This window comes from Atta cephalotes (assembly GCF_000143395.1).
Source record: "Atta cephalotes unplaced genomic scaffold scaffold00009, whole genome shotgun sequence".
NCBI lineage: Eukaryota > Metazoa > Arthropoda > Insecta > Hymenoptera > Formicidae > Atta > Atta cephalotes.
This window is the reverse complement of record NW_012130073.1, coordinates 490,992-507,315: the sequence shown is the minus strand read 5'-3', so window position 1 is coordinate 507,315 and position 16,324 is coordinate 490,992. Positions and strand designations below refer to the sequence as shown.

The 16,324-nt window shown below is 32.1% G+C and overlaps 2 protein-coding genes across 2 annotated transcripts in view; both read left to right on the top strand.

The window, feature by feature from the left end:
- Positions 1–4,544, top strand: part of LOC105627413 (igLON family member 5) — a 40,505-nt gene extending 35,961 nt beyond the window's left edge. The window contains exon 4 of the mRNA XM_012208696.1: positions 4,132–4,544. Within this exon, the coding sequence (XP_012064086.1) occupies positions 4,132–4,544 (413 nt within the window). The remainder of the gene's footprint in view (positions 1–4,131) is intronic.
- An 11,106-nt stretch (positions 4,545–15,650) lies between these two features.
- LOC105627609 (Fanconi anemia group M protein) overlaps positions 15,651–16,324 on the top strand; it is an 8,376-nt gene continuing 7,702 nt past the window's right edge. Inside the window, exons 1-2 of the mRNA XM_012208888.1 lie at positions 15,651–15,816; positions 15,961–16,128. Coding sequence (XP_012064278.1) covers positions 15,651–15,816; positions 15,961–16,128 — 334 coding nt within the window. The remainder of the gene's footprint in view (positions 15,817–15,960; positions 16,129–16,324) is intronic.

Sequence of the window (16,324 nt, the reverse complement as noted above, 5' to 3'; positions counted from 1 at the left end):
TTTGCACGAAATGCTAGAGATTGACTTCTTCCAGTTCGATTCCTGATCGAGATAATATTTTTCGTAATAAGAATTAATTATTTACAGATTCTAATATGTCAGTCAACATTATTATAAGATACGAAAAAGCATAAAATTATTAAATTAGCTAATCAACTTAACTTATGATATTAAATAAATTATACTTGTATATAGCTTTATTTTATATATTTTGTTTTGTAAATTAGGAAATAATTTCAAATTTCAGTTTTTAATTTTTCAAAGTAAATTTTACAAGTTGAGTGATCAAAAAGTGGCAAAAAGTGAGTATCCATTACATTAACATATTTTGTGTATAGTTGAAATTCATGAAAATCAATCTTTTGCTACTATGGTCAGAAGTAAGAGAACTGAACAATAAGAGAGAAAAATTCACCCGCAGCAGATCCATGTCGCACTTTTCAGGAACGACATGGGGAACTTTTATCAGGACAAAGTCTGGGGGTAGCTTGCGTAAATGCCGAGTAAAGGCTGTCAAAAAATCAGACAAGCGTCGGACAAGGACATACGCTCTAGTGATTCGAAATTGCAATAGCCCCCAGGAATCGATGCCCATTCACTCTGGGGAACCCTCAGACCGTGCGCAAACGTTTCGAATCACATCTCGACTATCATTTGCGGTCGTGACAGTAGTAAAAGCGTATCTGGACTGACTGGTGCGGGTGTTGGCAGCGAGTACCCCTCACACATCTGATCCTCACATGCTCAGCGCGCGGCGTGTCAGGTCGCGTCGAGTGAAAGGATGAAACGCATCCGAGCGTGAGCGGACTTAAAATTCTCGGAGTCCCTCATACGAGATACCGCAAAATGTGAGTCATCTCAACAGTATTTCTTAAAGACAAGATCAAAAATTTCTTCAAAATTCTTCTATTTCACTAAAATTCAGCTTTGTTTAAAATTTCGACAATATTATGATATTATTATTCATTGTTATTATTATTCAAAGTTACGGGGAATAGGAATTGTAATAACTAATGCGAGTGGATATGAAATAACAGTTTGTATGTTAATATGGTGGTTGAAAAGATTTACATTTGAAAGCGAAAGATTTATAAAATATTATTCTTGTAGTACAGAATGCAACATTAGAGGAGGACTCACCGTTTGTGGTACATGTGAATTTAAAAAATTCCATTCTTTTTTTATTTATTGCTGTACATAAGAATAATAGACAGATCACATTACTGATAAGAAGAGTTATGTGCCATTTTCTATGTGATATGTCAATAATTTATTTATAAAAATGGAGGCAGAACTAGTATTTTCAAAAATTAATAGCTTGAAATGAATTCGACATCTAATACGAAATGTTAGAAGTGTCGAACGCAAAAATAGATAACTACAAAAATAGATAATTAACGGCAAACGTAAATATTTTCCAAAATATACAGCTGTCAAAGTATCAAGCTCATATCACATGTTTATAATCATTTTGAAACGTTACATTCAAATCGTGAATTTATCAATGCAATATTTCCATTTGGTTTAAATAGTTTGAGAGCTCTGTGTCATACGCTATTCAGTGTTATCGACTTACAAATCAATATAGGCAGTTCACAGGAAAGAATGAACGGTTTCAATTTACGATGAAACCCGTTGAAATTCCATGCAAGCACAACAATTGGTAACGAAAAGATATTAAAAAAAAGATTATCCTTTCGCATGATTGATTCCATTCTCGATTGATTAGCGATACATGATGATAATCTGTGACAATATTATCGATATACCTGTACATACAATTTTCAATCTCCATTAATATGTTATTCTTTTCATTTAAATAATTTTATTCAATTCAATTAAAATAAAAAAACTTTTAAACGGTAATAGAAAGTATTAAATTTTATAACTAGTGCCAATGAATATCGGATAATATCGATTGTTTATATTATATTAATAATCTCCTTAAAGTAAAGTGTTTCAGAAAATATTACACTGAATGATAAAGTAATTTTTATGAATAGCAATATTGATTATACAGTGACAATTATTCTATAGAAAAAAGTGCTCTGTGGGGCATACAGATCCAGAGAACATCGTCTAATTGAATACTTAATTAATAGACAATTTGCTCAATGGGGTAAATTGATTGAAAATTGAGAAATTAATTACCTCGAGAGAGAATTGCTTATCGGATAATTAATCACTGTAATACATGCATTTCGTTGACTCACGCTATCTAACGGAAAGATTTGTGAAATTTTTAATTTCTTTCAATATTTTCGATAATAAATAACAGATATAGGTTTTTTTATCATGTATGTTCAATATTCACTATTAAAATAAGAAAATATTTTTGTTCCCATAAAGAAATGAGTATCAAAATTGATATCCTTATGAGTGATATCCGATAATATCCAAGCATATATGCAACTGATGCTCAGTTAATAGAAACAGCAACGTGTGAATCTGCTGTTCTATATATGAAAGGTTAATTATGCAGTCGAACTACTTTCATACAAATACTGTTTATTACAACATATATATGTACACGTATTAATTATAATTCTGATATTATTGGATAAAACATCCTATCATATCGTTTCCGATAAATTATCTCACTATAGCAATTGCATCAATTGCATATTATACAAATCTCATAGATCAAATATCATTGGATTAGAAAAATATTTTATTATAGCTATTAACAATTATGACTATTCATTGTTAGTCATAATAATTATCAAATTGCGATAAGGATATTTGTGGACAGCTGTATTAAAAAATTATTATAAAACAAACATGATGTAACTAATTGTAATAATAGCTGATAAAAATTCGATAAAAGAATAGATGAAAGTTCTTATTGAAAGTTCTTATTGTTCGTTTATATTTTTTGCTTCAGCACAGTTCAGTTCAGTTAAAATGGATATATTTAAGATTTGTTAAAAAATTACCATTTTTCAACAAAATAATAAAAAAGATATCAAGTGTACGCGTTTATGTGTGTGAGCTCTTGAAGAAAAAAATGAAGGTAATTATACGGAATAGGAGATAATTTTTTTACATTTTTTTGTATGACACTTAGAATATTTCAGAATTTACATATCTCATTAAGGCCGCAGTACAGACCTTTGTATAACACATAGTGCACAGTATATAAGCGAATCAACCAATCAAAAATCTTTCTTTCCTTTTATTTCACGGAAAAGAGAAACTTTAGTTTATTTTCTCATGCACTATGCATTATGCGTTATACGTTAAAAAACTATACTGCGGTCTTTACGATAACGATATATTTTCACGAAGCGATGCCACGAATGACAGCGATTTAGCTCTCTATCGATATATCGATATGGTGCAAGTGAAACTACAGGTAAGTAATGCCGCAACACAGATGAGTGTCTGTCATTTAAAATGTGAAACAAACAATATTTCCGAGGGCGATGATGATGATGATGATGATGATGATGATGATGATGATGATGATGATGATGATGATGATGATGATGACGTATTTTAATATGAACTTTTGACATTTCGGATTTCACATCACGATATCTCCATTCGTACAAAATAAAAACATTTTTATTATATAATTTAAATCGAAGTTGTCGATTGAGACTACTCAGAAGTCGATTATTGAGAGATCCGATAATCTCGGATTTTCGCAATTCCTCGCGTAAAAACATGGGCGATCTTGCGTTAACTACACTTGGCGCGAAACACTACCATGTTTCTTGAAATTATATTTTGTTGAAATAATATAAATAGATTTCATAATAGGATTTCAAATAAGTTATTACTTTTTATAAATCAACAGTCATTCATTAGGAAAAAATAGTGTATTGTTTACTGTATTCCATATAATAACAATATTTTAAACGAGATATTAAATATATTTTTAAACGTGATAAATATAACGTGATTTTTTTTTTTTTAGAAATAATTGCCCGCTATATTAATTTCCTGATCCCAGTATTTGAGAGACCCTGGCAGAATGTTTAAGATTCTGTCGCTCTTACATGAGCTATTTCCTTCTCTCGCCCTCAGGACAGGCTTTCACATACCCATGATAGTAAACAATGCCCCAATGTCTAGCCGAGTTTATGAACGGTTCACGTCTCATGTGTTATATTTGGCCATTTGCAGAAGCAAGAGCGGAGATAGTCGGCCCGGTGGAGAAATTTGTGAGGCCTGGTAGCACATTGCAACTTCATTGCCTGGTAAAGAAGTCCACGGAAATACCGTCATATCTTTTCTGGTATCACAACTTCCGTATGATTAATTACGACGTTGATCAAGGTGTCAACGTTAGCACTGATCTCGTTGGTCGGGAAAGCTGGTTGGAGGTACCAAAAGCGTCGGATCGTCATTCGGGCAACTATACTTGCGAGGCTAGTAATGCCCAGCCGGCGCGCGTCTTGGTGCATGTTTTCAAGGGTGACAATCCGGCTGCCATGCAGCATAGCATGGCGTCATCGCCGTCAATGATGGCCTGCACCGCGTTACTCATCATGTTCGTCACGCTCAAGCTAGCTCTGCAGACAAACTGGAGTTTATGACGTGCATAAGTGCAAGACTCGCGAAAACCCGGAGTGTGTTAGCGAAATTGTGTTGTCGCATGATATCCATATTCATGCGGAGATGTGCTCTAGTTACAATCGCCGAAGTTAGAATGGCAACATGATTGTGATTCCAATTAAAGATTCATCGTTGTTATCGGAATGGTTACCAGAACATTTGAAGCTGCAAGATTGGCTGTGATTGATACTATTTATTCGACGATCAACTTTCCGCTCTACGCTGCCGGACAAAGTAGTACTGAAAGATCAGCTGTGATTATTTGTGTCGCGAGGCAAATATCTATTTAATCCATTATATATATGTACATCTAATCATAGAGTTCAAGAAGGAATATGCAACAATGTAATATGCTAATACAAAACAGAATAATTATAACCATCATTGTGAGATTAGTAGTGATCTTTCATCGTATGATCGATGGTCCGTGTACCGAAAATTTTTAATCAGGAAACAGTGTATCCAACAGAGACCAATATAGTAAAAGTATAATGGTAATAGGTACAACATCTTGTTTGTGTATGTATTTGAACGATTATTCGTCGGACGAAAGAAGTTGAATGCTAGCTTGAAATAAAGTGTCAGCATAACTTTCATACGAGTCACATATTATTATATCATCCATTCTTCTGTCGACCGATCGCTTACATTCCGTGTCACATGTGGGAACGAGACATATATTAGGTTGCAAAGCGGAGGATATTATGAATGCAAGATTAACTCACACTAAGATTGTATTCACAATCGTCTATAACTCGCATGCTTGCAATGGAAATAGATGGAAGACATATTTGTCAAACCGAATAATATGAAGAATTCGACGTATCATTTTGATGAATCGGAACTTCTATGAGCCCGTGAATGTGATATGTGAATATGCGAGATTTATTTACTCGTTCGTATTTTGTGGAGCAACGTGATACGTATGTAATTTAGTGTTTAAATCGATAAAAAAATTATACATGTAACAGATACTCCATCATGCGTCCATTCTATTGTATTTGTACGCACAGCAAAGCAAGACCGATAGTCTGGATCAAAGCTGTCCGCGATGCATCAAATCGCGATGCATAAGCATTGATTGCCATACGACGATGCATCAAGGCTACATCTATCGTAATGACTATCGTAAGCTCCTTATGATATCATAATGCTCGTCGTAATATAATAACTATCGTAAGCTCATCATAAGAGTGGACTCAACTTCAACTCACACGATTACGAACTTGTCTGATGATATGATAGCCAATGAGAATGTACTTATTTGGCTCTAACATTCTGTTTAGCTTTTACGATTACGATTTTATGTAAACAGACAATGTTTTACGGTAGCTTTTTTCCTTACGATCACGATCGCTTACGATCGTAGCGTTATGATAGATGTACACTGGGCCTTTAAAATAAAGAAACGACGATGATGTATTCGATGGGGCATCGTTAATTGCCATGTTAATGATACCATTACAGCTTCGTTCCAAGATGTTGTAAATATGTTGCAGAAGAAATATGTGATCTGTTTTCTGTTTCTGCACTGCGTAAGTAAAGTCTTTCTTTTCGACAAATATCAAATAAGTACCTATCTCACTTTATGTTTCAAATATTGAATCGTCCGGAAAGTTCATGCCGATTTTGAAGGAAAATTGAAACGCAGAAGATTTAAATTTTTAATTTCATTTATTAAATTTAAATCTTTTGCGGCACGAACTTTCCGGACCCAATATAAAAGTATACATTAGTTCAATCACAGAAAACAGACCATCGTTTCGCAAATTAACGAAAGTAACGTCTTCTTATGGCCGGCCTAAAATACTTTATTGGTGAATTAAGGATGATTAATAAAAGTCTGATGCAATATTATCTTCCTTCCGAAAGCTCTGGGCAACACTTTGATAAGTGATAAATAGACACGAGTGAAAGTAACGTTGAGACTAAACAAACTAAACTTGCTACGTGCTCTCTAGAAAAATATTCCTAAAAGGATTCTCTAGACGGAGCGTGCGCGCGCGCATGCGACATTTATTATACTCCAGGATGCAAAATTATTATGCCATACATTTTTTCTATTATTAAAAGCTTACAGAAACCCTACTAAAGAATATTAAACCGTTCGCATCAATAGGCAAAATGCGTTTTGCGTTTGTAAAGAAGTCAGCTTATTAAATAAAAAAATACCATATTACATCAAAATATTTTTTTAATACAATTTGCTTGTTATCTATAAATTTAAATATTTATTATAAAAAGAGTTATTATTTAAAATAGACTGAAAATATACATAGATTTATATACGCAAGAATTATCATAAATTCGACGAATTCGTCTTTTATTATAAGCATCTTTTAAAGCAAATCGAAAATAAGGATATTTATCGCTATATAATATCGATAATATCGAACATTAATATTTTTTTGCAGCTCGATGTAAAAATATCAAATAAAAAATTATGAATAAAATATCGATTAGATATTTTTTAACTATTCATATTCTCTTATACACTCTTTTTATGAACATTCTTAATTTTCAAAACTTTTTTCTTTGAAGGCCTATCCAGTCAAAAACTTACATAGCCGTACAATACATATAAAACCGACTAATTAAATGTCTCATATAAAAGTCGCAATATTGTTGATTAATCAGAACAATCAAAGTAAATATATATCTTGATTGATATTTCATGCAATCTCAAGTCTCCAGTTCCATTTACTTCTATTTCTCGAATGCACAAATTATACACATTAAGCCTTTCTAAGGATTAGACGTGACTGATAAATTGTTTTGTATGTAATCGAGACTGCAAGCAAACGGAACCTTCATTCCCTCCAAAAAATATTAAGGATAATTTTTTGTTTGTAAGCTTTATTACTACAAAATTGGATATTATAATTTTATTTAGTTTTTGAAAAATTTATTCGTTATTCGATATATTCGATAATGCCTACTCATTCAAGATGAATATAAATAGCTTTTAAACATCTGAATATATTCGTAGTCGATATTTTTGTTTGATATTGACAAGTCTAAAATGATGCGATCGGTTTAAGTTATAGTTATCGGTTTAACCTTATGCATGTAATTAACGGTAATAAGGAGCTCAATGTTATTCTGCTTATTTTATCTTCGATTACTTAATTAAGTGCGCTCAGTATACATTTTAAGCCCTAAACAAAATACGAGACAGCGATAAAAACAGCGATAGGAATAGATATAGAATTCCAATTCGTCAGAAATTTTATCGCTATTGCCTATTCTGTATTTCGATCTGCATTGACATATGCATTCCGGTACGTTAGATTCATCTCTTTCTATCGCTATGCATATTATTATTGCTTGTGTTATTTCCCTAGCGCTGTTGCCTCGCATTGTGTTTAGGGTTTAGGGCTTTACTGTCTCGTTCAATACTCGAAAAAATATAAGACTTTCTTTTGTTTGAATACACAGGTAACTTCTCGATCAAACGGAATCCATACGTACTACCGAGCGACCTATTTAAGGGGATGATGAAGTAACGGCCGAACTTGACCGATATCGATAATACAGACTTTTTTAATTCTAAATTTAAAATGTCAATAATAATGACATCTTCTCTTTGTGAGATCTTTAATTTATTTCTTATATCTTCTTATATATCTTCTTATATATTATCATTCTGTCTCACTCAAACGCATACATCTTATCTAACATATTACAATGTCATTTGCAAGATCCGGTATCTATTATTAGACACAAATTGTTGCATTATTATATTTAGCATTCTGAGTTTTCACTAAATACACACACACACACACACACACACACACACACACACACATACACACACACACACACACACACACACACACACACACACACACACACACAATTTGCAAATTAATATAAATTTTTTTTAATCTTCAATCTTAATTTCGTAAACTCAATATTATTCGTTCACGTAATTCGACGAGTGGTGTTATGTTAATTTTATCCATACGAATGATAGAACTTTTCTATTAAGTAAGTAAACGTTTACATCAGTGATAGCTCTATGAGTTGAAAAATATGAGTTACCTTTTTTTTCGATTTTAATATAAAGGCCACTTCCTAATTTTGTCTATTTCAATTCTGTAAAAGAATTTTTGATTTTATTCAGTCTATTCGAAGATTTCTATGCGATTGTAATGTATCAATAATTTCGTCACTCCAACATCCCTTTAATAATAATATTACTAATGCTATGTGGAAGAGTACGGTGCGTGTGATTTCCAGAAATCAATAACTATTTAATTAGTCTACGGATGCCATGATTGACAATGTTTTCAAACCGCTACGCTATTACTTCGCATAATTTTCTAAGGCAATCTATGCGAACCAGAAACCGCTAATTTTGTATACGTGCACCTTCAATCGAAAGTGGAAGCAATGATAACCTTTCACCTTACACGTGAGACACTGACACTGACAAATTATAGAGTTTAGAACTTGATAATCTTGATTATCATCCTCATCACATTGCCATCATTGATGCAAGTGATGAGAAATTATAAAGACGAAAGGTCACGCGAACAAACCAGAAGAGCCGACAAAGTTGCAAAGTATATATTGCGTGTTTTCGAAAGTTCGTTCTAAAGTTGACGTTAAACTGCAGGCTACTGGAATCACCGGATTTAATGCACAACATCCACCCGGAAGTTAGCACAACGCGAACGAACTTACACCGACTAACGTTGAAGAAAAAGAATTAATTAACTGACTTTACTAACTTTCTTGGCTTTGGGGGATACGTTTATTGTCAAGAATGTAACGGATAGTAATAAGTTTCGGACTCCGTATATTTCATTTAGATATTATTATCAGTATAACTTTTATACATTTCAAGCAGAAATCGTTTTCCAAGCACCATTTTTTTTATTGCAAATTGCAATAAATTTAAATATCTTTAAGCTATAAAATAATATCAAAGAAAAATGAGAAAAGACAGATCTAATATAGATCTCGTAAAGCTGCAGAAATTTATAAAATTAACAAGTGTATATGCAAATCATAATGATATAAAAAATGATTTTCCGATATTGTTAAAAAATTTATTACACAAGTTTCTATTTTAATCACTAGGAGTATAATCATTAATCGATCTATCCGAAATATTCATAGTGCGTATACATTAAGCGTATGATCTTCAATAACGATGCAATTCCCTCTTGGTCGGACTCGACTTCAGCAAATTCAAGCCACAGCCGAATGTAAGCGACTTTCGCAGAGAATAATCTTGTATATTCGGTCTACGTAACCGACGCACATAATTAATCGCGATAATCCTGGTGTGATGCAGCACAGCCTAACGATATTATCCTCCGTCGCTGCTGACCTTGTTTATAACGTCGAAATTAGTTATACCCAACATTCGCGAGAGATCGTATTTCCGGCTACAAGTTGCAAGGAACATTTCCCAGCAGATTTCAGGGCATCGTCATGCATGCAGCGCGCTGTTCGTATTTAACCTTGGGGCAACGCGTTGGAAATAGAAACAGGTGATATAAAGATTTGATATTAATAAATACGTCCATAAAAAAAGAGAGAAAAATACGACTTCCTAGTGAGACTTGTCCAGTTGCATATCAGTTCTACGCACGGTGCTCTAGTTTCTGTGATTTCCATGAAACGCGCTTCCATTGTTTTTCCTTTCTCTGGCCTGGCGTTTGTTCTTTCCGCTTTTTTTGCAATTTCAGCGGTGAAATATTGTGAAAAATATGTCGCGTTAGATTTATTCGCTGTCGAAGCAGCGAGTTGATACGATCATGCTCTGTTGTCCGTTTTTGATGATTGCTACTTTTTTCTGCGTTTTGTCGAGGAACACAAAATTCGCACTAGATCGCTTTGATCTACTAGACTTGTCTCGTGAAATAAAAGTGACGATCATGCTGCTGTTCGCTTGTGACGATTGATTCTTTTTTGACGTTTTGCTGAGAAACGAAATCCGCGGTATATCATTTCCATCTATCGGCTCTATCGTGTTACTAGATAAAAATAGATCGACGTTTTTAATTTCATGAAATATAACTATTTTATAACTTATTATAAAATATAATTATTTTATATATGACTTAATGCCCTTTTTTGAATGATTGATTCAATTAGACGAATAATTATTAAATATAATATATAAAAATAGCTACGAAAGAGAAATTTATGTCAAAGAAATTTTTCTACCTTCGAGCTAAATATGAAAACAGGCAGCGCGGCGTGTCCGACAGTGCTGCGGGTTTAAATACTTGTTTCATTTACCTCTGTCCTCCATTAATTCATTATCCAGCAATAGGCGTCCCTAGTGGCTATGTATCATGTGCATTTTCGATGGAAATAATCTCTCGCACTGTGGATGCACTCAACAAACGTATCACTCATTGTTGAATGAAGAGATCTCGCTGATGTACAAAAATCCGTTCAATAGGCTTTTCCCTAATACTAAAGAACATGTTTTACAATGACTGACTTTGAAAAGGAATCGATCGTTTGATGTACAATTTCAAATAACTTTAAGCAGTAATCTCTATGTAATTACGTCGTCTGAAACATTGTTTAATCACTAAGCATATAATAAATGGTTTAAACAAGCATTTATAGTTCTTTGACGTATAAATTAATCTCCTATTGTATTTAAAAATTATTTTTGCAAGTATAATTACAAATGGATTAGTTTCAGTTTCCAGCATATTATTGCTACCGATTTTATTATTCCTTTTATTCAGATATATTATTAATGCATAATATATACAGGGTGTCCCAAAAATAGGTGATTAAACTTCGGTATCGTATTCTATTGTCCCTAAGGATGAAAAAAGTCATATAAACGTAGGTTCGGTAACTTTTCCTTTTTAAAATATAAACGCTTTTTTACGAGAAAATATTTAAAAGGTTTGTAATTTACTTAAAGAAATTGCTGAAAATGATTACACCTTATGTTTCACGATACAGATATTAAGTTTCTCTAAAATTTTCGTTAGCGCATCCATATATGAAATGAATATATCTGCTCAATATTTGGATCATGGATAAATTATAATCCTATCTTAATTATGCAAAACGTTTAGATAAAAACTAATTTATTATGATAAGCTACCTTCGATGACAGTATCACTTACTCTAGCACAACATTTACTTCGTGTGATATTTATTCAGGTTAACTTTTTGAGAAATAAACTTTGAGAGATAAGCAAAGTGTTTATATCTTAAAAAGGAAGAGTTTCCGGACCTACGTTTATGACATTTTTCTATCCTTATGAACAGTAGAATACGATACTAAAGTTTGGCCACATATTTCTGGAATGCCCTGTATATTACATACGCCCTGTATTACACGCGCGCATACACACTCACACATGTTGATGATTCTTTTGGAAATCGACATAACATCTCACCTTACAATTTCTGATATTGTTTATACTTCGTGAAAGTTTAGTGTTTTAGGAAAATATAACGATCCATTTTTTTTTTTTTTCTTTAAAGTGAACCGTTTAATATTAATTTTAATTCCTTGATATTTTGAAAACATCAATTTTATCGGATTTTTTATATATAGTAAATACATAGTAAATACAAAAAAGAAATATGAAAGTATTTAGCTTCTTATGTAAAAAATTACTACTACTCAATAAAAGTCTCGATTGATTTAAATTTTATAAAAGCAGTGAAAATAATGAATTTCGAAAAAATGTGTTTTTCATTATGAATCTTGACATTTGCATTAAAATAAATATTTTTTTTAGAAAGCTAACATTTTTTTGTACATAAGAAACAGCTTTTAGATTAAGAACTAATTTAGTACAATAATCTTATAGGATAGAGTATTTTATGACCTTTTTTTGTGCCATTAATAAATGTCTTATTCTGGAATATAAACGGATTATTCTAGAATAAATGTATTATTCTAGAATATTAATGATTTCAAATGTAATTTTTTTGGAAAAATAATGGCCATTAAGATTAGACAGAATGTAAAAAAAGAGAAGATAAATGAAGAAGGGGCACAAGCCCATAATTTTATACATAATACATCCGCGAAAAAACATATACTTATAAACATAAATACTTATTATCAGTTCTTACTTAATAAATATGGCATATAAAATTTTCCTAGTTTATACTACATATATTATATGAGTTTAAGAAATGACTTTTCATATTTATTTTATGTTATTTCTCTGTAAAATGTTTTTACAAATGATTTTCAGAAATGAGTACGTAAATTCAAATAATATTTAGAAAAAAAATTGTTTATAAAGTGATCTAAAATACCATAAAAATGTCAAGCAAAATTATGGTAAGATATCAGGATAGTATTACATAAAACCCATTAATCTCCCTAATAGCAAAATGTTAGCAATTTGGAAACAAATTTCATCAGATACAGAGAAACTCAATCAAGATTTTGACTACAAAACCATAATCATTTGTGTCCACATTTGGCTATGGATTTGTTGACGAAGCCTGTTGATAGGCTATGCCAGCAAATTGATGACAGAAATCGAACAGAGTCTAGGTTCTGAATCAGAACTTCTGCTCTCAATCTGTCATTAAGTTATGCAGAACTTTTGGTTTCTGTTATCAATCTGTTGGCATAGCATGTCTAGCAAATTTTGTCATATTTCTGACAACTATCAATATGCTGACAATGTCAGATAATACAAACTCTATGTACAATTTGGTGCCTTTCAATTATTAAAAATTAGTGCCAGGCTCTGTTCAAAATCTATTTCCAGGCTTTGTTATCAAGGCTACAAAAATCGTCACAAAAGTATAAGAATACGAGTTTGATATAAAATATTCTATATATGGATTTTGAGTGAATTTTTAAATATGGCAAAGACTTGTAACAGATTTATTGTTATGGCAAAATCATAAAAATAAATAATAATCGACACTCTGAACAATACAGTCTGAATTATTTAGTCTCTCTTAACATGTCTGTGTAACACATTAATATTTTGTAAATCAACAATTTGAGAATTAATAATAGTTTGCCAAAGTTTTATGACATGATGCGCTTTCTGTTTGAGGTAACCTAATTTTCTTTCATATTGAATTATGAATTTCAAATATATATTGCAAATTAGAATCTACTTTAGTTGTAGTGTTGTTGTAGTGTTAGAAAACCTGAAAATGATTCATTCTGGATGGATTGTTCAATGAATATCGATTAGGATTACATGTAATATTGCTGAAGAGGATTCCAAAGAAAGTTCAAGTATCCAAAATAAAGATATTATGTAATGGAATAATATGAAGTAATTTTTTACAATTTAATAATTGTGCATACCTGCTTCTGTGCTGCTCATTAGTCTTGAATTTATTTTTATGTTAAAAATTGAGAGTCCAATTCTAAATATTCGACAATTATATAGTTATATAATTATATTAATTCTATTCTAGATAATATATAGTTATTATACAGTTTAGCCACCTCAAATCAATAAAATTAGATTTATTCGATGCGTTTTTGCATAAAACGAAAGAATTTAACAGAAATAAGCATCTCTGCGCCATAAACCAAGAGTTAAGTGTTAAAATTGATGACTGTGAGGTTAGGAAATCTATCACAGCATGCAATACCGTGAAGCAAATATATATATATATATATATGGTGAGCATTGAGTATAATGGCGATATATATTAGAATCAACCAATCAAATTTATGCCCAAATGCACTTTTTGCGTACTGGAACAGCCAATCAAAATCGTGTCCAACTTTATTCTCTTACTGCGCATCCACGTGAATGCTTTACCTTATATTTATTTATTTATCGTGCAATACGCGATACTGCGATGTAAAACACCAAAAACACAAGGAAAAGCATAGGCAATAGGAATAAAAAAATAATAAATTTCAACCCATCAGACCATGTACACTAGAATGGACGTTTTCTGATAGATTGAAATCTTGTATTTCCTATTTTTATTGTCTATGCTTTTCAATGAGCGCATTCCAGTTGACAAAGCGGCTAAGCCTGCTTGCCGAGCAAATAATTGATTGTTACTTATAGATCCAACCAATCTAATCATATTCACTCGCTCAGTAAACATGCCTCGCCGTTTTACCGTCTTGACTCGCCCATTGTGTTTCTAGCTTAACCATGCCCTGTGATCACCTTCTTCTTCTTGTTTTGTAACCTTTTGCCATGGTATAGGAGATAATTTTTATTAAGAAAGACCCTGCGCGCGCGCGCGCGCACACACACCACACACACACACACACACACACACACCAATAAAAGAAATAAGAAATTAGGAATAAAGAATGAACGATTTCAACCTGTTAGAAATGTATTCCGATGTATCCAATTTTTGATAGATTGAAATCTTTATTCCTTATGACCGCAGCACACTTGCATAACGCATAGTGCATAAAAAATCAACTAATTAGAAACCTTCTTTTCTTCCCATTTCATGAAAATTTTGATTGATTGATTCTTTTATTCATTATGGCTTAGTTCACAAATACGGTCAATGCGATGCTGCAAACGTTTTTTAATTGGTCAGTTTGTAAAATTTTTTCTTCTAATTGGTCAAATGCTTCAAAGCATTTGTAGCGAGACTGTGATCACAGCCTACATTGTGCACTTAATATTAACTAGTAATTTTCTGTTAAATTATTTTAATTTTAGCGTTGCAATTCAAAGAATGGTGTACTAAATTGGTACAATATGCAATCAAAATGATTAATTAAATACACATCTCATGTACACGATGCTTGTTTTCCTACTGGATTGCTAGCTGGATTAGAATCTTGACATTGTATTGGCTGTGATATTGACACTAACAATAGGGAAATAATTAGATTGTAGTATTTATAATACTGTCGCTCAGATCGTTCAAATCGCTCAATGAAAACGCGACTACGTCAAAAAAGATGTCCACATGTGAGTCACAAGTCCTTGGCATTGGTTCTTGGAAACTGTTTGTGTTAGAAGCATATGTAATGATAATGTTGTGCTGTGTTTATCTAAAATAAATACTCATTTCTTTAAAAAATTGATATCGATTATGTTGAAAAGTGATTTCCGATCTGTCGATTCTGTCTCTGGAGTGCGTCGTAGATCGAATGAGACTCTTCAAAAATGGAATCGCAAAGTATCCAAGTTTCACATCATCCAGAGACCAAAGGTTTCGATCTGTCAGCTGGAAATACTTGGATATATCCGGAAAATTATCCAATTCGCCAGTACCAGTATAACATAGTTCAATCTGCTTTATATCGAAATACTATGGTCTGTTTACCCACTGGTAAAGAGATATTTCTTATTTTCTTGTCAGCGTTAAGTCTATTCATTTCTATAATGTGTTTTTGTTTCCTCTTTCTTGAGTTTTGTTTTTACTTGTCTTTTTATTTCTTAATAAAAAGGTATTTTTATCTTCAATTTGTGACAGGTTTGGGAAAAACATTTATCGCTGCTGTTGTGATGTATAATTTTTGGAGATGGTATCCATCTGGAAAGATTATATTTCTTGCACCGACGAAACCTCTGGTTGCCCAGCAGATTAAGGCATGCTATGAAATAATGGGGATTCCAAATGTCGATATGATAGAACTAACAGGTTTTAACATTCATTTATGTCATTTATGATATGCTTTTCAGTGAGAGACACAATACATAATACATTGATTATTTCATCTTTATTTGAGAAGAGACAAATAAAGAAATTAATGGATAAGATGAGATATATATATATATATATATATATATATATATATATATAAGAGAGAGAGAGAGAGAGAGAGAGAGAGAAGAAG